This window comes from Bos indicus x Bos taurus, chromosome 18, assembly GCF_003369695.1.
Source record: "Bos indicus x Bos taurus breed Angus x Brahman F1 hybrid chromosome 18, Bos_hybrid_MaternalHap_v2.0, whole genome shotgun sequence".
In the NCBI taxonomy this organism is placed as follows: Eukaryota; Metazoa; Chordata; class Mammalia; order Artiodactyla; family Bovidae; genus Bos; species Bos indicus x Bos taurus.
The window spans coordinates 31,024,429-31,046,866 of NC_040093.1; the positions used below are offsets into that span (position 1 = coordinate 31,024,429).

The 22,438-nt window shown below is 56.5% G+C and overlaps 3 protein-coding genes across 18 annotated transcripts; 2 read left to right on the forward strand and 1 right to left on the reverse strand.

Annotated features, from left to right (window-relative positions):
• Positions 1-56: 56 nt before the first annotated feature.
• Positions 57-6,728, reverse strand: E2F4 (E2F transcription factor 4). 2 transcript variants are annotated; one of them, XM_027516301.1, is made up of 10 exons: positions 6,547-6,728; positions 6,017-6,126; positions 5,714-5,875; positions 5,345-5,388; positions 4,560-4,621; positions 4,045-4,342; positions 3,361-3,555; positions 1,342-1,389; positions 1,083-1,127; positions 57-980 (listed from the first exon to the last, which is right to left on the reverse strand). In XM_027516301.1, the coding sequence occupies exons 1-10, from the start codon at positions 6,679-6,681 to the stop codon at positions 865-867; spliced, it is 1,215 nt and encodes a 404-aa protein (XP_027372102.1). In that variant the 5' UTR covers positions 6,682-6,728; the 3' UTR covers positions 57-864. The 2 variants fall into 2 exon arrangements, with proteins under 2 accessions (XP_027372102.1, XP_027372101.1); XM_027516300.1 differs by having other exon boundaries at positions 3,361-3,576.
• Positions 6,729-8,517: 1,789 nt separating this feature from the next.
• EXOC3L1 (exocyst complex component 3 like 1) lies at positions 8,518-14,112 on the forward strand. Of its 14 annotated transcripts, none has more exons than XM_027516311.1 (15): positions 8,521-8,558; positions 8,740-8,829; positions 8,985-9,041; positions 9,236-9,411; positions 9,493-9,712; positions 10,580-11,192; positions 11,272-11,389; positions 11,526-11,651; positions 11,745-11,845; positions 12,037-12,147; positions 12,885-13,014; positions 13,136-13,258; positions 13,351-13,506; positions 13,646-13,722; positions 13,796-14,022. In XM_027516311.1, exons 3-15 carry the CDS (start codon positions 8,996-8,998, stop codon positions 13,983-13,985), a joined length of 2,187 nt encoding a protein of 728 aa, XP_027372112.1. In that variant the 5' UTR covers positions 8,521-8,558; positions 8,740-8,829; positions 8,985-8,995; the 3' UTR covers positions 13,986-14,022. The 14 variants fall into 14 exon arrangements, with proteins under 14 accessions (XP_027372115.1, XP_027372111.1, XP_027372113.1 ...); XM_027516307.1 differs by having other exon boundaries at positions 8,523-8,558; positions 13,598-13,722; XM_027516309.1 differs by having other exon boundaries at positions 8,524-8,558; positions 9,251-9,411; positions 13,598-13,722.
• Positions 14,113-14,197: 85 nt separating this feature from the next.
• On the forward strand, positions 14,198-22,297 carry KIAA0895L (KIAA0895 like). 2 transcript variants are annotated; one of them, XM_027516329.1, is made up of 7 exons: positions 14,198-14,545; positions 17,359-17,984; positions 18,067-18,210; positions 18,493-18,625; positions 19,518-19,823; positions 19,928-20,025; positions 21,026-22,297. In XM_027516329.1, exons 2-7 carry the CDS (start codon positions 17,415-17,417, stop codon positions 21,188-21,190), a joined length of 1,416 nt encoding a protein of 471 aa, XP_027372130.1. In that variant the 5' UTR covers positions 14,198-14,545; positions 17,359-17,414; the 3' UTR covers positions 21,191-22,297. The 2 variants fall into 2 exon arrangements, with proteins under 2 accessions (XP_027372130.1, XP_027372131.1); XM_027516330.1 differs by lacking the exon at positions 14,198-14,545 and adding an exon at positions 14,669-15,170 and having other exon boundaries at positions 21,026-21,245.
• The last annotated feature ends 141 nt before the right edge of the window (positions 22,298-22,438 follow it).

Consider the following 22,438-nt stretch of genomic DNA (forward strand, 5'->3'; position numbering starts at 1 on the left):
GTTCCACCAACCCAGCACAGTCCCAGGGAAGGGCCCTGAAAGAACCAGACCAAAGATAGCCTTAGGCACGATCTTTATTCACTTGGACACTGTACAAATATTACAATTTCCTTTTGTTGCAAAAAGTATAAAAATAATCTTTATATAGGAATCCATCCGTTACTGCGAATCTTTCTAAATCTCTGCAAATGGCTCTAAATGAGGGTAAATGAATAAACAAGAGGGGGGCTATGGGGAGAGGGAGGCTGGGCCAATCCTTAGGGACTCAGCAGCCCAGATTCTTAGCTAGAAATCTCCATTCCTTCCTGTTAGCACCCCCATGTCAACAGGTCCTCAGGGCCAAGGGCCCAGCAGAAGGGGGGGCACACAAGAAGTCCAGGAGGAGGTTTGTGATCGGGCATGGGGAGAAGTTAAGGAGGCCAGGGGTGGTGCTGGCATGTGCCCATCCCCACCCCAGACTTCCTCCTGGAAGGGGGAAGGCCTGGCAGGTACAGGGCAATGGGAATGGACAAGTGGCCCTGTGAAGGTGATGGAGGGTCCTTGGTTCTGTGCCACTGGGTGGCAGCTGAACCTGAACTCTGGGAGGGCTTGAGGAGGATACCAGGTAGGGTAAGGCCCCCCAAAAGGAGAGGCAAACACTTTGGCTCCATGGTGGAGGGGGCTATGCTCCTTTCCCCGGCTCTCCGAGCACAGAACAGGTGGACTTGCAGGAGCAGGACTTGGGGCCAGAACTGTGCAGTGAGGGAAGGCTGGGGAAGCCAGAAGTCTGCGGCTCTCAAGCTGTAGGGGAGTGGGGAGGGGTCCCCAGGCAGCCCCCAGGTCAGACAGTCTGTGTCCCAGCCACAAAGGGCATGCTCCTGTCAGTCAGAGGTTGAGAACAGGCACATCAAAGAGGTCACAGACACCTTCACTCTCGTCCAGGTTGTAGATGTAATCGTGGTCTCCAGGGGGTGGAGAAAGGCGGAGGAGGGGTGCAAACACTGCAGAGAACAACAAGCTGAGGCCCCACAGCCGAGGCCCCACCCACGGCCACCCAAACTCTGCCCACATACACTTACCCCCTACCTTGCTGGGCCACCTACCTTCTGAGGACATCAGTTCCTCCAAGAGCTCTGAGCTCATGCATTCTGGGGACAGAGGGAGAGCTCAGTTATATCCTGGCTCCCCCCTCTCCACCCAACCAAAGTTCATGAAGGGGACCACCGAACCACCCACCAGGAACTGAGACCCTTTGCCCAGATAACAGACACAACCATAAGGTCCTCAGAAGGGCAAGAAAACAGCTCTAAGACCCAATGAACTGTGCCCCTTACCCAGCCCCCGGGAGGAACACAGCCCTACCTCGAGTGGGATCAAAGATTTCTGACAGCTCTTTCGGGAGCTCCAAAACTGAAAGACAAAAAAACCATGATCAAGGGCACAGAGGTCCATCCCAGTTCCTCTCTAGCCCTTGCTTCCCCAGATCCTATACCACCCACTCAGGGGGTGCCATACAGCTGAGATGTAGGCCCCACCCAGGCCAAGCTGGCACTATCAGTAGAGGTGGTGGCAGTGATCCTGAGTGTTAGGATACATGAGGCCATCCATGGGGAATATCTGGGAGAGAATTCATTTAGCTGATGTGGGGTGGGGAGCAGGAGAAGGAGGGAGCTTGAATGACACCAGGGTGTCAGATCTGAATTCCTCTGCGCCAAAGGCCCACCGTTAAGTTATTGGTACAGTGCTTCCAACTCAGTGGTTCAGCAAGACAACACACCCCGCTTTCATTTCTAGGTCCAGAGTGTATACCCTGTCTGATGGAGGATGCCCTGTGTGATGAAAGGATGTCCTGTCTATCCCTACCCTAGCTAAGTACCTACTTGTGCCAGGCTGAGACCACACCCCAGGCCAGGTCACTTGGCAGAGAAGGAGGCACTCTTAAGTAGGGAACAGTGCTACAGGGTGATGATGCTGCTACAAAGGTCCAACCAGGACACACGTGGGAAACAGGGAAGAAGTGTTGGAGCCTGGTCAGCAGGGATTTCATATGCCAGGTTTAGGGGCTCTGGTTTTATCCAGTATACCTGAGGAAGCTGTTAAAAGAATTTTTGTAAATAGAGAAAAGCCAGTCAGGGTGTGTTTCAGAATCAGGCAGGGTAAAGACAACAATGTTGAAGAACTTAAGACAGAGGTGGTAGCAGTGATCCTGAGTGTTAGGATCCATGAGGCCATCCATGCGGGATGTCTGGGAAAGAATTCATTTAGGTGATGTGGGGTGGGGAGCAGGAGAAGGAGAGAGCTTGAGTGACACCAGGGTGTCAGGTCTGGGTGACTAGGGCCAATGGTTGGGTACTCACAGAGATGGAAAAACAAGTTCCAGTTGAGGACACATAGAAATGAAGTGCCCATTGGATGTGCAGAAGGCACATGGACACAGAGGTAAGGTTCAGGCAAAAGAATTCCGAAAGACGGAAAGACGAAGGGTGGGATTCACCTACCCACAACTGGGGCCCTCCACAAGTGTGACATGGGCCAGAGATCTGGGAAGCCAGATGTAAAAAAATGCCAGGGAGAGGTCAGAAGAAGAAGTCAATTAACAGAGAAGAGCCAAAAGCTGACATTATGGATGCTAAAAAGGGAAAAGAGCATCAACACAGAAAAAGAGAGGACCAGAGTAAATCACCGAGAAACCCACTGAAGCTAGCTGGGCAGGGCTGGGTGATTGATCAAGAGCAACACTAGTATGGAATGGGGTGGAGGAGTTAGGGCTGGGGTCCTGACTGCTGCAACCTGAAGCTTGACCAGGGAACCAGAATATGGAATAGAATGGAGATGACTATTTCAAGGAGTCTAAACACAGAGATAACAGGGAAGGCGAGAGAGAGACACAGAGGATGAAGTGTCATTTAATGAAAGACTTTAACAGTGCTTGAGGGCCGAGAGAATGAGTCCTGGAAAAAGCAAACACTCAAGTCACAGGATGACTTGAGTGTTAGGATCCATGAGGCCATCCATGCGGCTGCATGACGAGGGGACACCAGACAGATGACACTGTTTCTCCTAAGACACTCACTGCCCCACTTTGGGGCCTGAGGGCCATACCACAGCTCATTCCCTAGGAGAGCGCTCCTGCCTTCATGAGACCTGAGTCCAAGGGGTGGCAGGCAGGGCTTGAGAGAGGACCAGGAAAGGGGACAAAGGGGCACCTGCACCAAGCGAGAGGCCAGGCTCCTTGCCTTAGCTGGCAGAGCTCTAGCTGATGGCAGGGGGCTGGCCAGCTTTGACAGAGGAGATAGGAGAGTTCGGTTCCAAGCCTGATTCTATTGAACTAGGTCTTTCTGAGGCTGGGTTCTTCCTGCTCCCAAGGGTACAAATACTCACCACCTGTGGGGTCTGCCTTGATGGGCTCAAAGGAGGTAGAAGGATTGGGTCCAGATGAACTGCTGTTGCTGCTGCTGCTGCTGCTGTCCAACAGGGCAGAGGACTGCAACGGCCGGGTGTCCAGAGCTGCCAGGCCCAGCGGGAGGGAGCTGAGCTCACCACTGTCCTTGCTCTCGGTTCCATGGCCTCCACTCACTGCAACCACATCCCCCAAACCTGGTCACTCAGGGACAAGAAGCAGGATATTGAAGCTGGCCATGCTAGAATCCACAGCCAGGATGACTACAGCCCTGTCCTCGGCCCAAGGAGACTTAGGCATGCTCACCCTCCCAGGAAGGTAATATGAAAATCAGTCACTGAAGGAGATGGGGCATGAAGCCCACAGGAGGGAGACTCACAGATGACTGCTGCAACCACACTTCAAGAGGGGTGCCAGGGCAAGTGAGACACAGGCAGACCTGGTGGAAAACTGCCACCACTAATGCCCCTTCACACAGTCACAATGTCCCTGTTAAAAAGGGCTCAATGGCTGCACCAGCAAAGAGAGGCCAGCGGGGTGGGGGTGGATGGTTAAGATAACCTCTACAGGGTCTCATTCAACTCTGAGAATTTCATCTTGTCACAAAGAAATATTGCTTCTTGGGTCCCTGAATCCCTCATTACCACATACCCATTGTGCCTCACCTGGAATCTCAGCTGCTGGACCAGCCACCCCCTGGGCCTCAGTGCTGCTGGGGACAGGGTTGGGGGTGGTCGCCTGGGGACTGCTTGGGCGTGAGGCATCCTGGGGCTGGGCCAGGGAAGGCTTGGGTAGAAGCGGAGGGGTGGAGACAGCAGGCGGGTTCTGGAGCAGGTCTTCGGGTGGTGGCACAGGCACTGCCACAGGCGGTGAGCTCCATGCCTCCTTGTTCACCAGAAGCACCTCAATGGGGCCGCTTACACTCTTCAAGTGAATCTGGTACTTCTTCTGCCCATTGAGGCCCTGGAGGTGGGGGTGGAGGACAGGTGGAATTGGAAGCAGATTTGGCTCCTGCCTGACCCTGGGCCAGGGACAGTATCCTCTCCCACCCTGGGCTGCCCGTTCTCCTAGATAACTTCAAACCCTAGGCCTCCCCTTACCTGCCCCACCCGCGACTTATCGGGCTCCACAGCCAGCACCCGCCCTCAATCCACCCTACCCGGCTGGGCTGAGCACCCACCTCTGGGATGGGCACCTCCAGGCTGGTGCCCGACGGGGCCCGGATGGCAAGGAGGGTGTCTCCTAGGATGACAAAGAGGATGGATCAAGGCCCACGGGCTCAATTTGAACTGGGAATGGGGTGCCTATCCCTCAGAACAAGGAAGATCATAGTCCCAGAGGGGCTGAACAATAGGCTTCACTCACTCCCTATCGAGGATGGGGGAGAGAACTAAAGCTTTTCTCTCCTAAGAACCCAGAGGTCAGTAACCAGAAAATCTGGGTTCACTCACGTGCAGCAAAAGATTAGTGGCCATGGGCACCTCATTCAATTGATGGGGCTGCTCCCTAGGCAAAGACGTTCCGGCCAAGGCCAACATCTCTTCCCCAGAAACAGCCTGGGAGATGCAAGATGGACAAGGAAGAGTTTCTGTACCTACAGTGCAACTAAACTACAGGTTGGAAGTGGGTACCACTGCCCCTTGCACACAAGCATACACAAACAGGCATACACACTTTCTCCCCTCGTATGCTCCTGCCACACCTGAGAAGCCAAACCTAGGGGGCAATGCAGGTGGTGGCTGACCCAGGGACCCAGTCCAGGCTTCCTGTACCCTCTCAGCATGGTTAGCCTCCATAGGGTCCCAGAGATCCTCAAATCCAGGATTTACTCTGTCTGGATCTTCTTTGAGCAGGCCCCAGGAACCCTCTTAAGAGACCGAAGTCTCTCAAGCACCGAGTCCACTGCTCAGGGCTGTGGCTCAGCCCAGTCCCACCCCCATTTCCCCCTACCCAGGCTCTGCTCACCAGCAAAGCATCTGCAGATGTCCTCATGAGTCACGTAGGCCAAGGTGTGGGGGTTAAGGAGAATGGCTGATGCCCTGCCTATGGTGACAGACAACTGACACAGCGAACACCCAGCTTTGCAGTGGAGGTCTGACATACACGCTTACAAAAAAAGCCCTGAGGCCTGGGGTCTACATGGGGGAGGGATCACAGGCCAAGACTGTGGGTGGAGAGGCTCCGAGGAGGGAACCCGAGGCTGAAACCTGGCCAGGAGCTGGAGGACCATCCTCCCAAGCGGGACAGAGACTAGGGGACCACAGAGCAAACCCAGCTGGACTAGAGGGCCCATCGCCCACTCCCCAGGAGCCAGGACCGCCGACAGGAGGATATCAGCTGTTGTGCACGTCCTCTGTGACGTTCCGGATGCTCTGCTGCACCCACACCTTGTGCTGGTCTAGCTCTTGCTCCCGCTGCTGCAGCTCCTCGATCTCTGCCTTGAGCTCGATCAGCTTGTCCGCAATCTCCCGGGTATTGCAGCCAGGCCCCACACCCCTGAATCCAGGAAGGAGAGCTGAGGCGGGCTGCCTGGCACTCTGGGTCCCACGGTCCCTGTTCTCTCTGACACCCTCCACCCCACACCCCTGACACTTCTGGGTAGGAGATCCCATTGCCGTCCCCGGTGCCCCAACTCACTTCCACTGGATGCTATTCTTGGATTTTTTCTCGATCAACCCGATACCTTCCAGTACGTTAGTAATGTCATATATCCGCCGCTTCTGGCGCACAGCTAGGGTGTCAGCCGCCTGGCAGGGAGAAGAGAATGGAAAATGCTCAGTCCCACTCTCACGGGGGACTCGGTCTGGAGTAGTCTGAAAAGGGGGTGGCGTGAATTCTAGCCCTCCTCTCCAGGCACTACAGCAGCTCAGGACTGTGGGGCGGGAAGGGGCCAGACGAAGCCTGAGCTGATGTTCCGATACTCTTTTCCCCACACCTGCTGGAGAGGGCCACGAGGACTAGCACCCGCAGCCCCAAGCCTGGCACAAAGCTGACATCCGATGAACAGCCTCAGCCGAATGAATGAAACAGCTCCCGGCCTCCCGCTTGTGAGAAGCACATGTATGGCGGCCTGCTCTGAGGGCTCAGCTGGGCCGCCCCGGGGGTTCCCTCTACCGGCTCAGGCCTGGTCCACCATCCCCCCTGTCGCCCCTTAGCCCGGGCCGCACCAGCTTGAGGTCAAGCACGCCGTCCTTGGCTTCCTGCAGAAGCGACACGAACTTGGTAGTGAGAAGTCCCAAGCTCTTCTCGTGCCGGCTTGGGGTGCCTGGGGGCGGCGGCGCCTGTGGCCCGGCCTCCGCCATCGCGCCCGCCCGCCGCCTCCCCTCAGCCAGGCCAGGCCAGGCCGGCGCCGCCGCCACTTCCGCTTCCGTTCCTGGCCGCTCGGCCGCCGGCGCCAGCCTCGCTACTTCCGCTTCCGCTTCGTTCCCTTCCAGGGAGTCTGTCACAATTCCTCTCAGCAGACATGGCCGAAAAACTTCAGGGACCATCAACAAATGTCCAACCGCCGAAGAGGACGAAAATAACCCCAGGATCCCGGAAGACAGGTGTGGTCGAGGAAGCATGTTGAGGAAGTCGTTGGGTAGCCCCAGGAGTAGTAAGGAGGGATCACTGGAACCTTCCTGGCTGGCCCAACTCCACTAACTGTGCCCCAACCCTCATCTCAGGAGAGGAGACCCTGCTGCCTGATGAACCCAACGTGTTTTCCCAAACCTGCTCCCCATCGTCTTGGGATAACCTACCCTATTCCTGTCCTTCACTTCCTGCCAAACAGCAAGCACTAATTACATCTAGCTTATCCACCTGTCTGCATCCCCACTTTCTTCCCCTGATCCCACCTTCACCTTTCTCTTGTCTCCACACTACAGTGCTCAGAAGCCATGGGATTAAAACCACTTTTCAACCAATGCAAACATATTTCAGTTCAGTTCAGTCACTCAGTCGTGTCCGACTCTGCGACCCCATGAATCGCAGCTTGCCAGGCCTCCCTGTCCATCACCAACTCCTGGAGTTCACTCAGACTCACGTCCATTGAGTCAGTGATGCCATCCAGCCATCTCATCCTCTGTCATCCCCTTCTCCTCCTGCCCCCAATCCCTCCCATATGTGTAAATATATGTAAAGACCTTAGAGCCGTTTCTGTCATGTGGAAGGATTATGTGTTTGCTAGTATCATTTTGTTATTTTTAACACTGTCATTTATTATAGTTTATTTTAGGTCAAGTTCTTTGGAAAACAGTCTTTGAGAAAGAGATGTGCCGGCAGGAAGTTTACTGAGAAGCCACACTTGTAAGGAAGTAATACAGGCCAAACAGGGCAGAGAAGAGAATTAAACTGTGAGGAAGTTAAAATGGAGGCCTCTGTCCTTCTAGGAGCACTGAAACTGGGGTACTCCTTCCAAGGCCTACCTGGCCTTTATACTCTAATACGGACCAAGAGACTCAGATCTGAGACCTCATTAGCCTACATTTCAGGCTAGAGGAATGAGTGTCTTTGTCCTGAAGGGTGGATTTGGGTGGTAGCCAGTGTCCACTGCATTATTACTACCTAGTAGTCAGTTCCATTGGAGGAGGGCATGGCAACCCATTCCAGTATTCTGGCCTAGAGAATCCCACGGACAGAGGAGCCTGGCAGGCTACAGTCCATAGAGTCGAACAGAGACACAACTGAAGCAGCTAAGCAGCAGCAGCAGTCCCTTCCATGGCTCCTTTTATCTCCAAGACAGACAAGCTTTCATAGCTCTTCCACCCCTCTCTGCCATCTCCCGCCACACACCCTCTTCACAACAGCCTATGGTCTCTTGCTCCTCTGCAGAGGCATACCTGCCTCTAAGGGCCTGTCAACACAGTTTTCACCCTGTGATGTTGCCTGCATCCATATCAGCACACCTTCCTCTCCAGCCAGGTTCAGGCCATCTAGTTCCTATCTTTGCCCTTAGCATAGGAAGTCCTGCCTAGGCTGCTCCAGACTCATTGATCACAGGGAGGACACCCCCACTTCCCCCAAGGAAGCGGCGCCCAGCCCTCCCCACTCTGTCCCTCAGTGCAGATGCTCTTTCCTGTTGGGAATAAAGTACCAGAGACTCAGCTTCCTTCCTTTCTGCATGTGGCCTTGGAGAGGGCGGGACCTGGAGGGAGGAGGGGACTCCTGAGGAGGGAGGTGGGACAGAGGCTTCCTTGGGGTGAGGAATTCTGCTGTGGCAGGCTGAGGTGTGGGCCTCGTGAGCCAGTGGAGGGAGTATCCATCTCTGCCGGGACGGCCGGGGGAGAGGGCCCTCCTCAAGGCCAAGGCTCTTTGCGGAGGAGGGAGCACTGGACGCCTGGTCAAGCCTGGTGAGCTCCATACCACACTGTCCTCTGCAGCTCAGAGAGGAGCAGTGCCCAGCGGAGGCCCCTGTCTACCCTGCCCCACTTCCATCTGGGGGGCAAAACCGGGAAACCTCATCGACGAAGGTATCTCAGGTGCCTCCCCATCTTTCCCATCTCCCTCATTTCCTGAGGGAACCAGAACCTTCTCCTTCTCAGAGGGGCCTAGATGAACACAGTAGCTCAGAGGAGCGCCCACTTTGCCTGCTCTAACCCGGACCTTTGCCCTCACTCCACTCCAGCTCCTCCAGCCATGGACTCGGCAGCCAGGGACAAAACGCAACCCGCACTCCCCACTGGTATGAGCCCTTCTGGGTAGGCCAAGGGAGGGATGGTGGCAAGAAAGATGGGGATGGTGAGTTGGGGTCTGACTGGAGCTCTGTAGGGCGGGGAGAGGAGTGGACCGCCCTAGGGGACAGGCCAAGGGGTAGGAAGGGGAGCAGATTCGGCAGCCACTTCCTGCAGGCCTAGCCCAATTGATGCAGCTGCCCAGGCTCTTCCTGCCCAGGGCTGGAGTGGCCGGAGCAGGAAAGGGCGGAGCAGCTGGCCCGGGGTGCAGCACTCAAGTGGGCCTCGGGCATCTTCTACCGGCCAGAGCAGCTGGCCAGGCTGGGTCAGTACCGGAACCGTGAGGTGCAGCGGACCTGTTCTCTGGAAGCGCGCATCAAGGTGGGCATCAGGCAGGAGGGAGGAGTGCTGGGGGCAAGCTGCAGGGCTGGCAAGGCCTCACTGCCTACCTCCCTCCCACAGTCGGTGGTGCAGTCATACCTGGAGGGTGTGAAGACCGGGGTGTGGCAGCTGGCCCAGGCCCTTGAGGCCGTACAGGGAGCCCGTGAGGCCCTGGGCCAGGCCCGTGGGCTGCTCCGGGATATGGCTGAGGCTGCACAGACCCTAGAACCCCTGCGGGAGCAGGTTGTGGAACACAAACAACTGCAGGCCCTGTCTCAGCTGTTGCCCCGGCTGCGAGCTGGTGAGTGTGCCTGGCCCTCGGCCTCAGTCCTCTGCCAGCCGGTTGACAAGCACCAAGGGGCTTGTCGCTGATCAAGGGGCTGGGACACCAGTGGGAAATTGCATGGAGGGACACATCGGGGACCTCCCAGAGAGTAATACAGGCTTCAGATGACGTATGAAGCACGGTGCCTGTTAGCTCATTCTGGGGTTCCCAAGCGTGCAAGGGCTTCCCTGGTAGCTTAGCTGGTAAAGAATCCACTTGCAATGCAGGAGTCCCTGGTTTTATTCCTAGGTCGGGAAGATCCCCTGGAAAAGGGATAGGCTACCCACTCCAGTACTCTTGGGCTTCCCAGGTGGCTCAGTGGTAAAGAATCCACCTGCAACGAGGGAGACCTGGGTTCAATCCCTGGGTTGGGGAGATCCCCTGGAGGAGGGCATGGCAACCCACTCCAGTATTCTTGCCTGGAGAATCCCACTGAACAGAGGAGCCTGGTGGGCTACAGTCCATGGGGTCACAAAGAGTCGGACATGACAGCAACTAAGCGCAGTACAAGCATGGGATGTCTGAGTCAGGACTGACACCTGTGGCTCTGCCCAACTTGGCTCTTATATACTGAACTATTTCCCTAACAGGGTGGTCAAAGAGCCACTGGTATGACTCCCTCCCCCAAGTCCCTCCCTTCCTCCTGTTTCATCAGCTCAAGGGTTTACACCCTAACCACCATATAGGCCCTTCCCTGGGTCTTTTCAGGTTGGCCAGTGCTCTACTGTACTGATTATTAAATCTTTTACACATCACCCCAGCCCAAGGCATTAACATCCACTGCTGTACCCACTGCACAGGTGGAAAGGTTTAGACTCAAGGCTGTCTCTTCTCTCTGATTAGTGCCAGCTGCAGTGGCCCACACACAGACCCTGATTGATGCCCAGCGGCTCTTGGAGGCCTATGTGAGCCTTCGGGAACTGGAGCAGCTGCAAGAGGAGACGTGCGTACCTCTTGGGGGCCTGGAGTTGCCAGTCTTTGAGGGGCTGGGCCCTCTGGCTGAGGCTCTGGGCCAGGCTGTGGAAGCGGCCGCAGGGGCTGCAGGGCAGCTGGCCCGGGAGAACCCAGCCTTGCTGGTGGCTGCTGTGCGTGTGGCCGAGGTGGATGCTGGGTGCACCACCTCCCTGGAGCAGGCTCCACGGGACTGGCGGCAGCGCTGTCTGCGTGCACTACAGCAGGGCTTGGAGCGGGTCCACTTCGGGACATCTCTGCAGCCTGGGCCTGGGGAACTAGCAAAGTGGCTGGAGGCTCTGCGGGTGGCTCTGCCAGCTGAGTTGGCCATGGCTGAGGCTCTGGTAGCACCCTGCTGCCCACCACACTACAAAGTTGTCCAGTTGTGGGCCCACACCCTGCATGGAGGCCTGCGGCGCTGCCTGCAGCAACTCCTGGAAGGGCCTGAGTTGGAAGAAGCCGACACCTTCACCCTGCTGCACTGGGTGCTGCATGTGTACCAGGGGTCAGTGTCTCTGGGGCAGTAGGGCATGGGGACATCAAAGGCTGGGGGCTCCGTGTAACACTGGGCCACCCACCTCCAGGCCAGAAATGATGGGGAGCCTGGAGTTGGGGCCTGAGGCTGACGTGTCTGATCTGGAGCCTCTCCTGACCCTGGAAAACATTGAGCAGCTGGAGGCAACATTTGTGGCCAAAGTCCAGGTGAGTAGTTGGAGCCCAGGTTCAGAGCAGTTCTGCCGCCACCCGTGGGCCTGTATCTGTGGAGTCGTGCATCTACCCATCTCTAGCAGTGTCAGTGCCCTGCTACATCCTGCTGCACCTTGCCCCCTTTCCCCAGGCAAAGGTGGCCCAGTGGCTGCAGAAGGCACTGGATGGGGAGGTAGTCGAGTGGGGCCGAGAGCAGGAACCCGACACAGACCTGTCTGGCTTCTACCACTCGCCATTGCCAGCCATCGTGCTGCAGGTGGGTGAAAAGTGGCAGGGGGCAGCCCTCACAGGGAAAGGGAAGGAGGGCAGGACCAGGACCCCGCTAATGGCTGCCCATCCCTGCCTGTAGATCCTGGAAGAGAACATTCGTGTGACCAGAATAGTCAGTGTGTCACTGGAGCAGCGGGTGCATGGCATGGCACTATCAGAACTGAGTGCCTTCCTGAGGAGGTCTGACCCACTCCCAACTCCTGGCCCTGCTCCTGGGCAGCCCTAAGGGGTTCTGAGTGATCAGACACACCCATGGGAAAGGACTCCTTCAAGACAGGGCCTTGGGTATCTTGGAGGTGGGGCCAGAGTACTAAGGACTGGGGTTGTATCAGAGTGACAGCAGGTACCGGAGCCACCTCTGCTCTTTGCAGCTTCACCGATGCTCTGATCCAATTCTCCCGAGACCATCTCAGGGGGGAAGCAGTGGTCCCTCATTACGTGCCCTACCTACTGGCCACCCTCAACCACCAGTTAGCACTCAGGTACCAAGATGTGCCCACAGAATGCCACCTTCACTAACCCCTGACTGAACATCTATTCAGTATGGATCTAGCCTACACTGGGCCTTTAGGAATTTTAGACTCACGTAACCCTGGGGTTCCAATCCTAGTTCTCCTAATTACTAGCTGTGTGACCTTGGGCCAGTTATCTAATCTCTCTGAATTTTGCTTCTGTCGTCAATAGTATATGGGTGGACCTTCTGAGACTCAGGTGAGATTACAGATATAAAGTACCTACCACAGTACCTGGCACAGAGTGTCAATTATTCATTCATTCAACAAATATTTATCAAGGCCCTATTCTGTGCCAGGTAATGTCTAGCGTTACCGCTGTGAATATAACAAAAATATTCCCTTCCTCTAGGGTCTTATGTTCCCTGGGGTGTGGGCAAGAGAGAACAAACAAGTTAATGATGATTTTGACTCCCTCCTGACTGGGATTAACTCTCTCCTCTTACCGAAACAAACTGAAAGACATAACTTGTTCAAGATCATACCGCGAATTAGAGGCAGGTCCAGGTGGCATGTGTGCCTTCTAACTCGCTGAGCCCACCACTTCAGCCTCAGCTGTGTCCACCCTTTCAGAAGTGCAGGGAGCCGCCCTTCTTGTCCCCTCAGGCGACACACTTGTGCCACTAGGTGGCGCCCGAGTGGCTAGACCAGAGAGGACCTTTCGGGCCTTGGCCTTGGTCCTGAAGCCGTCCTTTCGGTCGGTCCAGCTCCTCCGTATCCGTCCTGCAGCCCAAATGGGTGGTTCCCGGAGTCTTGGCTCCGGTGGAGGCAGAGCTGGACAAGTTGCAGAAGAGGATCTGTCGCCTGGTGTTGGAGGCGCTGCTGGCGGAGCTACAGGCGAGGCTTCAGGGGGAGATGGGGTTGGGAGGAGGAGATACAGCGTATGCATGGGGGCCTCTGCCGGGGAATGCTGGGTCTGAATCGTCGCTCCAACTACGTCTCTAAACTCCGTTCCCAGCCCCTATTCGCGGCTCTGCCCTCGCGTCGCTGGCTCTCAAGCCCAGAGCTGCTGGATGACGTGTGCAAGCGGACGGCGCGATTCTGCCAGAACTTTCAGCACGTGCGGAATCCCGCGGTCCAGGTGCATCTGCGGGGAAAGGCTGAGGGCGGGGGGCGGTGTCAAAGTGCCCATGGGAAAAACATCCTGGACCCATTTGATCGCGATCCCTACAGCTGTTGCTGGTCGAGGCGGAGCGTACGGTGGTGCTGCAGTACTTAAGTGCGCTGATGCAAGGCCGCCTAGTCTGCCGCGGTGCTGACGAGAGGACCCAGGCGGCCGAGCGCATGCAGCACGATGCGGCCCAGCTTCAGGAGCTTTTCCTCGGTTTGGTGAGAATTCGCTGGGCGAGAGGATGGGCGGGAGTCTTAGTGATTTGATAGGGGTCGAGGACTGGAGAAAGACCAACCCCTGCGTGCTCAGGGCCTGGAGGAGAGCGTTCAGTGTGTGCCAGTGCTGCTTGCATTGAAGGAGCTGCTGAACCTCCGCGACCCCACGCTACTTGGCCTCGAGGTGGCAGGCTTGCGGCAACAGTTTCCCGACGTGAGGTGCGAAGACGGGCCGGGAAGGGAGGAGACCCAGGAGCGGCTGGGCGGGGCTAACGCACCCGTCACTCCACAGCGAGGATCACGTCTCCGCCCTCCTGGACCTGCGCGGAGACGTGTCCCGAGAGCAGCGCCTGGCCGCACTCAGCTCTCTGCGGGCCGGCCCGCAGCCCTCGCCCCAGGCTGGTCGCCGAGCACTTTTCAGCCTCGTGCCAACACCTGCACCCTCGCTGGCCTCCTGCTTCCCCTCAGGGTCCTGTGCCTGACCCCTGACTGCCCGCAGAATAAAGTCACGTCCCCGTACGCCTGAATTGTACGTGTTGGTGAAGGGTGGATGAAATAAAAGTGCCCACGAAGGGCAGGGGGTCCACGTGCAGTGACACACCTAAGGTATCCTGGTTCCAGTTCTGATATATGGCTGCGCCCCACCTATCCCGGTACAAGACCTGTATGTGGGCTGCTTTCCCAAGTACCCGGGCTTCCACAGTGTGCGGATTACACCCTTACGTGTGCGCGCACCCGCAGAGAGCTAGCGTCTCCTACGCCAGAAGTCAGTCAACTGAGGCAGAGGGGGCGGCCTTAAGGCAACACCCCACCCAGGGGCGTGACCCGATGGCGGACACCTCCCCCCTGCTCTGCCTGGCCCCACCCCAAGCCGTGTCCTCGTGCTCTTGCGGCAGCAGAGATTGACGCGAATCCGCGCTCTTTCGTCTGAGCGTGCGCGCGCCCGAGCCCGTGCGTCACCAGCGTCGGCTCCCGCGGGCTGGGCAGCCGGCGGCCTGTGTTGCGGAGCGGGAACAGCGGCGGCGAGAAGAGGATTGAACAGGTGGGGGCGCGGCACGCGGATGTAATCCCCCCACCCCCACGAGGCCGAAAAGGCGTTCGACCAGACCCCTCCTCATCTACCTGGGAACCCCGCTCCATTGTCCACTGGCCCCGCCCTCCATTGGGCACGCCCTTTGCCCCAGCCCCCGCCACTTATTGGCTGTAGGTCACTCCCCTCCTCGATTTCCTAGTACCCATTGGCTCCTCTTCAATGTTATCTTCTCTCGGAGTTTCTTATTGGCGCAGACCACACCCGCTTATATATCACCAGACTCCGCCTTCAGTCTGGGCTCCTCCCACAACCATCTTTCATTCATTCTGCATCTGGGTGCTGGGTACTTTGGTCATGGAGGTGAATGAGACCCGTCCCTGCCCTCAGGGAGTTCAGGGGATGATGTGGGGGGACGCGGACCTGAGCTCCAACAATGACAGCCTAGGGTGGTAAAGAAGCCGCTTGGGCACTGGGAGTCTCTAAGACGCTGGGAAGGCTTCCCGGAGGAAGTGAGGCCCAAACCGAGTACTGAAGAATGGTTAGGAGTTTGTTACAGGGAGACATTGGGAGGGCATTCTTGGCAAAAGGACCTGAGACATGAAAGAAACAAGCGTATCCTGGTAATTCCAAAGAGGTAGGTCAAATGAAAGAAGGGGAGATAAAGAGGATTGGTACAAGTAAGAGGCCTAGAGAGCAGTGAGGAATCCAGAAAAGTGTATGGTTAGTTGAGGGGAAGGAAGCCTGAGTCCCGAAATCATCCAGCAGCTTGTCACTAGGCAGAATGCTGGGAAGAGGGGGAGGGGATCAGAACTAGCTGGGGAAGCCAGGTGCAGGGAAGGAATGATTCCAGTTCTGAGAGGGACAAGGGCTCTCGGTTTCATTCCTTTACTGAACAACTGTTCTGGGGACACAGCTGTGAACACTTAGAAGGAGAAAACATAATAATCACATATACTGTACTTCAGATGGTGATGACTGCATTGGAGGACAATATTGTGGAAAAGGTGAGGTTCTGGTGGAGAAGGTTTAGAGGAGGTTTACTGTCTTATAGAGGGTGTGTCGGGAAGGCTTTTCTAACAAGATATTTGTACAGAAATCTGAGGAAAGTGAGAGTGACCCCTGCTGTTATATGAGGGGAAAGTGTTCCAGACAGGGACATTTTCAGTTTGAGATGCCTGTTATACATTCAAGTAAACATGTTGAATTGAGAACTGACAACACAGTTTGAGGGGCTTCCCTGTGTTTCAGATGGTAAAGAATCTGCCTGCAATGCAGGAGACCTGGGTTGGGAAAATCCCTGGTGAAGGGAATGGCAACCCACTCCATATCTAGTATTCTTGCCTGGAGAATTCCATGGACATAGGAGCCTGGTGGGCTACAGTTCATAGGGTTGCAAAGAGTCGGATACAGCTGAGCAATTTACACACACAGAACACTAGTCTGAAGTTTATGGAAGAAGTTTAGGCTGACATATTTAAAATCATGAGAGTGGATGAGATCACCCAGGGAGAGAGCATAAATGGAGAAGAGAAGTTTTCAAGTCCTAGACATTAGAGTTGTTTTTTTTTTTTTTTCCAGGGGAGGGGCGGGTAAGGAAGGATTTATTACTTGTAGCAAGTTAGGAGAACAGCAGGGATCTTTCCCAAAGCAGTGTCTCCACATTATGGTGTTAAGAGGTCAGAAAGATAGGGATGACCAGCAAGGAAGACAAGAACAAGCCGCTAGTGAGATGGGAGAATTATGTCCCAGTGTATTTGGGAACCAAGTGGAAGATGTGGCCAAGCTGAGATGAAGTCATTAACTTTGTCAAGTTCTACTGATCAACATGAAGATCATTGGTGACCTTGGTCAGGTCAGTTTTGATAGAGAGCAGGGGCCAGAAGCCCCTACTTGAAGTGAAATTTAGGACAGAACAGGAAAGAAGGAATTAGATAGAGACTGAGTATAGATGACTTGGAGTGTTGTGTTACCCTGAGAAGCAGCTGGAGGGAGATGCAGTGAAGCTAGAAGACTATGGGGTCAAGTGAGAGTTTTGTTTTTTAAGATGGAGAAATAACAGCATGTGTTTATACTGACGGGAAGAATCCGACAGAATGGAAGAGACTGATGATGTAGGAGGTGTAGGAAAAAGGAGAGATGCTGGAATTATGTCCCTGAGCAGACAGGAGAGTTCAGAGGATGGAGCCTTTGGTCAGTCTCTGGGGAGAGACTGGGTTGGACTGAGCCCTGGTACAGAGTTGGGATAACTGTCCTAACACTGGCCTTGGATGACCACCAGCAAGATGGCTCTGATAGGAGACACCCAGGGATTGGCTTGGATTGGCTGAGCTTTCCCTCTGCTTACAAAGAGCTGGTTCTAATTTAGATTTGAACAGATGGCCCAGAGGGGAGAGAGCATTCCAGGTGGAGGGACTAGCATAACCAAGGGGCAGGTAGGCCCAATGGGCTGGAGGAGGTGAATGCAGCTGGGTGGGAGGGGCGGAGTGAGACTGAGAAAATGCCAGAGGTAGAAGGCAGATAGAAGGTAGTGAGACCCCCTCACCTTTCATCCTGGCAGCTGAGGCTACACTGTACCAAATTCCCAGTCTGGGCGGGCGCTGAGCACAGAATCATGAGTGGGGGGCTTAAGGCTTACAATCAGAAGCTCATGAGCTAAAGGGATTTGAGGAACCACCATCTACGTGGATGTAAGAGACTTCCTCCTGCTTTCTCCCAGTCCAGGGAATGGACTAACTAGGGTGGAGGTGAGGGGGCATAGGGCCTGCTAGCCCTCAGGCCATACCCACTCATTGCTGGCCTCCACATCCTTCCTGTGTCTGCAGAAGTCGCCGGTGTGGGGAGCTGGAGTGACCCGGCCGGATGTGCCCTCCAGGACAGAATGGTGCTGGACTCAGGTGCTCAGGTGTATGAGCAGGCACCCCCCAGCCCGCCAGCCAGCCCCTCCTCCTTGGCCCATAGGCCGGGGCCCTCAGACCAAGATGGGACAGCGCTGTTCCCCTGGCCTCAGTCCCTGGCCCTGCCCCTGGCTCTGTCTGTCCCCTCAGCCCTGCGGCCCCGGGCGGAGAGGCAGCCCTTCTCAGAGCTGCACTTGGGCCGCCGTGGACACATGCGGCGCAGCGAGAGCACCTACACCGTGAACAGTACTGGCCGGCGGGGGGGCAGCACCCAGAGTCGGGCCCCGCCTGGACGGGGACGGGACCCAGGTGGGGGCACCCTGCGGCCCGCGGCCTCCCTGCCTCACATCGCTAAGGCTCGAAAGGAGGCAGGCCGTGGTGCCAGCAAGAGCCCCTGCATGTTGGTGGCTCTGCGGCCAACCAATATGGACCGCGAGCGGGACAAGTTCTTCCAGTCCCATTACACCTACAACCCACAGTTCGAGTACCAGGAACCCATGCCCACGGCTGTGCTGGAGAAATACTGTGAGGCCTCTGGACAGTTCATTCATCAGGTCAGTGCAGACTGCCCGCCTCACCCCAGCCCGGACCACCTGAGCGGTCCAGCTTGACCTGCTGCTGCGGCCCTCTGTGCAGGCAGTTGGCATCATCGAGGCTGTCCTGGAGAAGTTTGGGACCTATGAACACTTTGAGGCTGCAACGGGGGGCCAGCTGCTGACCAAGTGCCAGATCTGGTCCATTGTGCGCAGATACATGCAGAAGGAAGGCTGCGTCGGTGAGGTGAGCTCACACTGCCAGTGATGCCCCTTTTCCACCTGCTTCCAATCAGACTGCCCAGTGGGCAGTGCCAGGCCCAACTCTGTTCTGGTGGAGCTAGTGACCTCAGGCCAGCCCTGCTCCCGTCCCTGCCCCAGTCAGGTGGGAGCTGGCTCCAAGCGGAGGTGGGGCAGGGTGGGTGTCGTGGCCAAGTGTCCGGCCTGGCTCCCCTGTGGCATCAGCAGGTCCACCTCCCCACTGGCCCCCGGGGTTGGTGGCCATGACACGTGTCTCTGCCACCCACAGGTAGTGGTGCAGCTGAGTGAGGACCTGCTGTCCCAGGCAGTGATGATGGTGGAGAACAGCCGACCAACGTTGGCCATCAACCTGACTGGAGCCCGCCAGTACTGGTTGGAGGGCATGCTGCGGCACGAGATAGGTCAGGGTGTGGTAGGTGGGTGGGCTGGGATGAGAGGGGGCTGGGACATGGGGGCAGGGCAGTGAGGGGCCCCAGTAATTCCACCCCCTCTCATTTTCCCCCTTCCCTTCACCAGCAGCCACCTCCTCCCTCTGGCTCACAGAGGTACGCCAGAACATGCCAGCCCACTCTTTGGGCTCACCCTTATTTCCTGTTTCTTTTGGGCATCTTTTCCTCCCTCAGCTTCCTCTCTGATTTCCCTTGTCCGTGGGGCAAGACTGCTGAGGCCCGGACAGGCCAGAGGGAGAACCCTAAGGGCCCCACTAGTCTAGCCAACAGTACAGGCCTTCCATGGTGGATGCAAGTTCAGATTCTGGGAAGGGAAATGGCTGAAGACACAGCTGGATTTAGGAGGGGACTGGCCAGGCTGGAAAGGCAGGCATAGGACACGAATTACTATTCTTTCATATCTGTCACTCCTCGTCAAGAATCATGTTGCTCTGGGCAAAAGGTGGTTTTTGCTGAGTATGTTAGCATGAAATGGGCATGCAAGGGTGTGGGGACCGGGTGGTGTGTGAGTTCCCGGCCTCTCTAGGGGGCTGCAGAGGGTGGGGGGCGAAGCAGTGTGAGTTTGGGAGAGTTGTGTGTGTATAGTCCTAGACGGATGGGGGAGGATTCATGTGTGTGAGCCTCTGGGTCCTTGGGTGTGAGTTCACCTAAAGATGGTCTTGATGATGCGTTGGGTGAGTATGGGTGTGGGGTGGAGAGGCTTGTGTGAGAGCCTGATTTTAGGGGCATAAAGCTATGTGAGTCACCAGCTAGAGGTCCAGACGGGCAGAGCAGGGCCTGGATAGGGCCAGGCAGGAAGACCCCCTGGATGCCCAGCCCAGCCTCTTCTTTGCTGTCCCTGCAGGTACCCACTACCTTCGGGGCGTGAACAACGCGCGGCAGCCGTGGCATAGCGCCGAGGGCCGGCAGCAGTACGGGCTGCGGCCAGCAAACCCCACGGAGGAGGGCCTGGCCAGCCTGCACAGCGTGCTGTTCCGCAAGCAGCCCTTCCTGTGGCGCGCGGCGCTGCTCTACTATACGATACATCGTGCAGCACGCATGTCCTTTCGTCAGCTCTTCCAGGACCTGGCGCGCTACGTGCAGGATGCCGATGTGCGCTGGGAATACTGTGTGCGCGCCAAGCGCGGCCAGACTGACACCTCGCTGCCTGGTGGGCACCAGTCCCTGCGGGTTGGCGGGGGAGTGCTTTGATCTGGGGCGGGAGGGTGAGGGTGGGGCTTTGGACCTAGGGCTTACGGCCCTCCTTGCCCACAGGCTGCTTCAGCAAGGACCAGGTATACCTGGATGGCATTCTGCGCATTCTGCGGCATCGCCAGACCATCGACTTCCCGCTGCTGACCTCTCTGGGCAAGGTGAGGGGCCACAGGGCCTTCAGAGGTCCCAGCCAGCTCTCCCCCTCACTGCTGTATTCCCTGAGCCTCTGGTTGGAACTCCACTGAGGACTGGGTGCCAGGCCTCTCGTGGTGGGAGCGTGGGTGGAGTGAGCACAGGAGATGACGTGACAGTCCGGCAGCCAGTATAGGTGCTTTTTCCAGCCCACAGGTGTGTGTGTAGACACTGCAAAGGAAGTGAGCATTCCAGGCCAGGAGAGCAGTCAGGAAGGCCTGCAGAAGCAGGCTGGAGAAACAGCCAGGGATCAAGCCCTTGGCACTGGGTATCTGTGCCAAGCTGAGGAAGTTGAACTTCATCCAAAGCAGTGGGGAATCCAAGGAGCTTCAAGCAAAGGGTGGCACAGATGTTGGCTTTAGAAGGCTCTGTGTATCATACGGAAGGAGAGGCCTAGGGAGGGGAGTGCAAGGGGAAGAGGAAGAGGCCTTTCTCATCTCTTCTGCAGCATGGATGGTGGTCTGGCATAACCCCACAGTGGCCGTGCCGTTGGAGAAGGGGCAAGCTGGAGAGATCTTCAGAGAGTGGAATCTTTTCAACTCAGTGGCCACTCTGAGTGGGAGGGTGACATATTCTAAGTCCCCACCCTGGAATCTGACCTAGGGGCTCTGACAAGGGTCGGGCTGCATAAGCTGGCACCCAGGAAGGCTGGCTATGAGGCGTCTAACACCTGGTATCCAGGGAAAGGTGTTCAGAAGGCAGTTGGATACCCAGATTTGGAGATGAAGGGGGGAAGCTGGACTGGATACAGGAGTGGGGTTGTAGCACATAGATGTTAGAAGAAGGTTTTGAGAGAAAGAGCAAACACCCAGGATGGAGCCACAGGGTACAGAACGTTGGGAGTGAATCAAAAGGGGAGTGGGAGAGGTTCTGGGAGCAAAGGGCTATGGGCCATTGGAAGAGAGCTGGGACCAGCTGCCTGAAAACCAGGGGACCCTGCACTGAGGCCCAGCTTTCTCCCTGCAGGTTTCCTATGAGGATGTGGATCACCTCCGGCCCCACGGGGTGCTGGACAACACCCGGGTGCCCCACTTCATGCAGGACTTAGCACGCTACCGGCAGCAGTTGGAACACATCATGACCACCAACCGGCTGGATGAGGCAGAGCTGGGCCGCCTGCTGCCTGACTGATACTGGTTGAGGGCTCCAGATCGGCCCCCAGAACACGAAGCTGGCTGCTCTGTGCTTCCACAGCCTGGGTGTTTCTTGGGGCCTGGGGAGGGCAGAAGCATTTCAGGAGGGAGGAGCGGCAACAGCAGAGAATTTGTGCTAGCCTCCCTGGACCCCGAGGGCCAACAGCAGCATGTCAGGCAGACTAAGTCTGCCCTCCTGTCTCCAGCTGTCTGTTGAGCCGAGGAAGAGCCTGAGGACAGGAGGGAAGCTGAGCGTGGATGGGCATTGGGGGGAGGGGTTGGGAGTAGAAACTTGTTCTTGCATGAGATGGCTTTGGGTGTATGCGTACTCCAGTCTTTTCGTCCCCCCACCTGGCCCCTTGGTGCTCCTTCAGCTTTCACGCTGTCTACCTCTCACTGGGTCCTGGTGGGGATCTCCCTTCTCCTGGGGTGACTGCCTGAGCCTGCCGTCCTGGCTTTCACACAGACTCAAGGAGCAGGGATCCTGGTAGTAGAGACCCAGCTGGGCTGGGCTGTGCTTTCCAGCATTTTGCCTCTCCCATTGTCGTTGTGTGTTTTCCCTATTTATGTGCGGTGTGTCCTGGGCTTCTGAAAGTTCGATGGAGGGAATAGGGCTCCTCTGGAAGGCACTGAATGTTCCTAGCCCCGCCCTCCCTCACACATACACAGGCCTTGTGAGTCAAGCCGAGAGCTCCCCTGGCCTTGCCCTCAACCTCTGCACTGGCCTCTGCTGTCCCTGTCTTTGCTCACACCCTCGCAGCTGGTCTCTGGCAGAGGTTGGCATAGGCTGGCAGCATCCACAATCAAGCCTGAGGGGCAGGCTCCCAGTGGTTCCAAGTTCTGAGCCTCTCCTCAACCAGGAGAGGTGCCAAGATGATTGTTGCTTCTAGTTTCACCTCAGACTCAGCTGTGTGAGGTTGACCCAGCCCCGCTCCCACCCTTGGCCTTAGTTTTTCCATTCGAAAACTTGGACACACAGCTGGAAAGTCCTTATTCCTTTAGTCATTGAATATGTGTAGAGCACCTTCTGTGTACCAGTTAACTGGTCAGAATCCTCACTGAGCTCCCAGTCCTGAGAAAAGTCAATTAAAACAATTATAATGAAGTGTGTCGGCTTCATCTACTCACGATCACTTCCTCTCTTAATCTCCCTTCCCAAGCCCCTTTCCTGGCCCTTTGTGCCAGTGCTAGGGGCTTTCTGGGGTGGGGCTGGTGATGACACATGTCCCCAAATGATAAAAGGGCC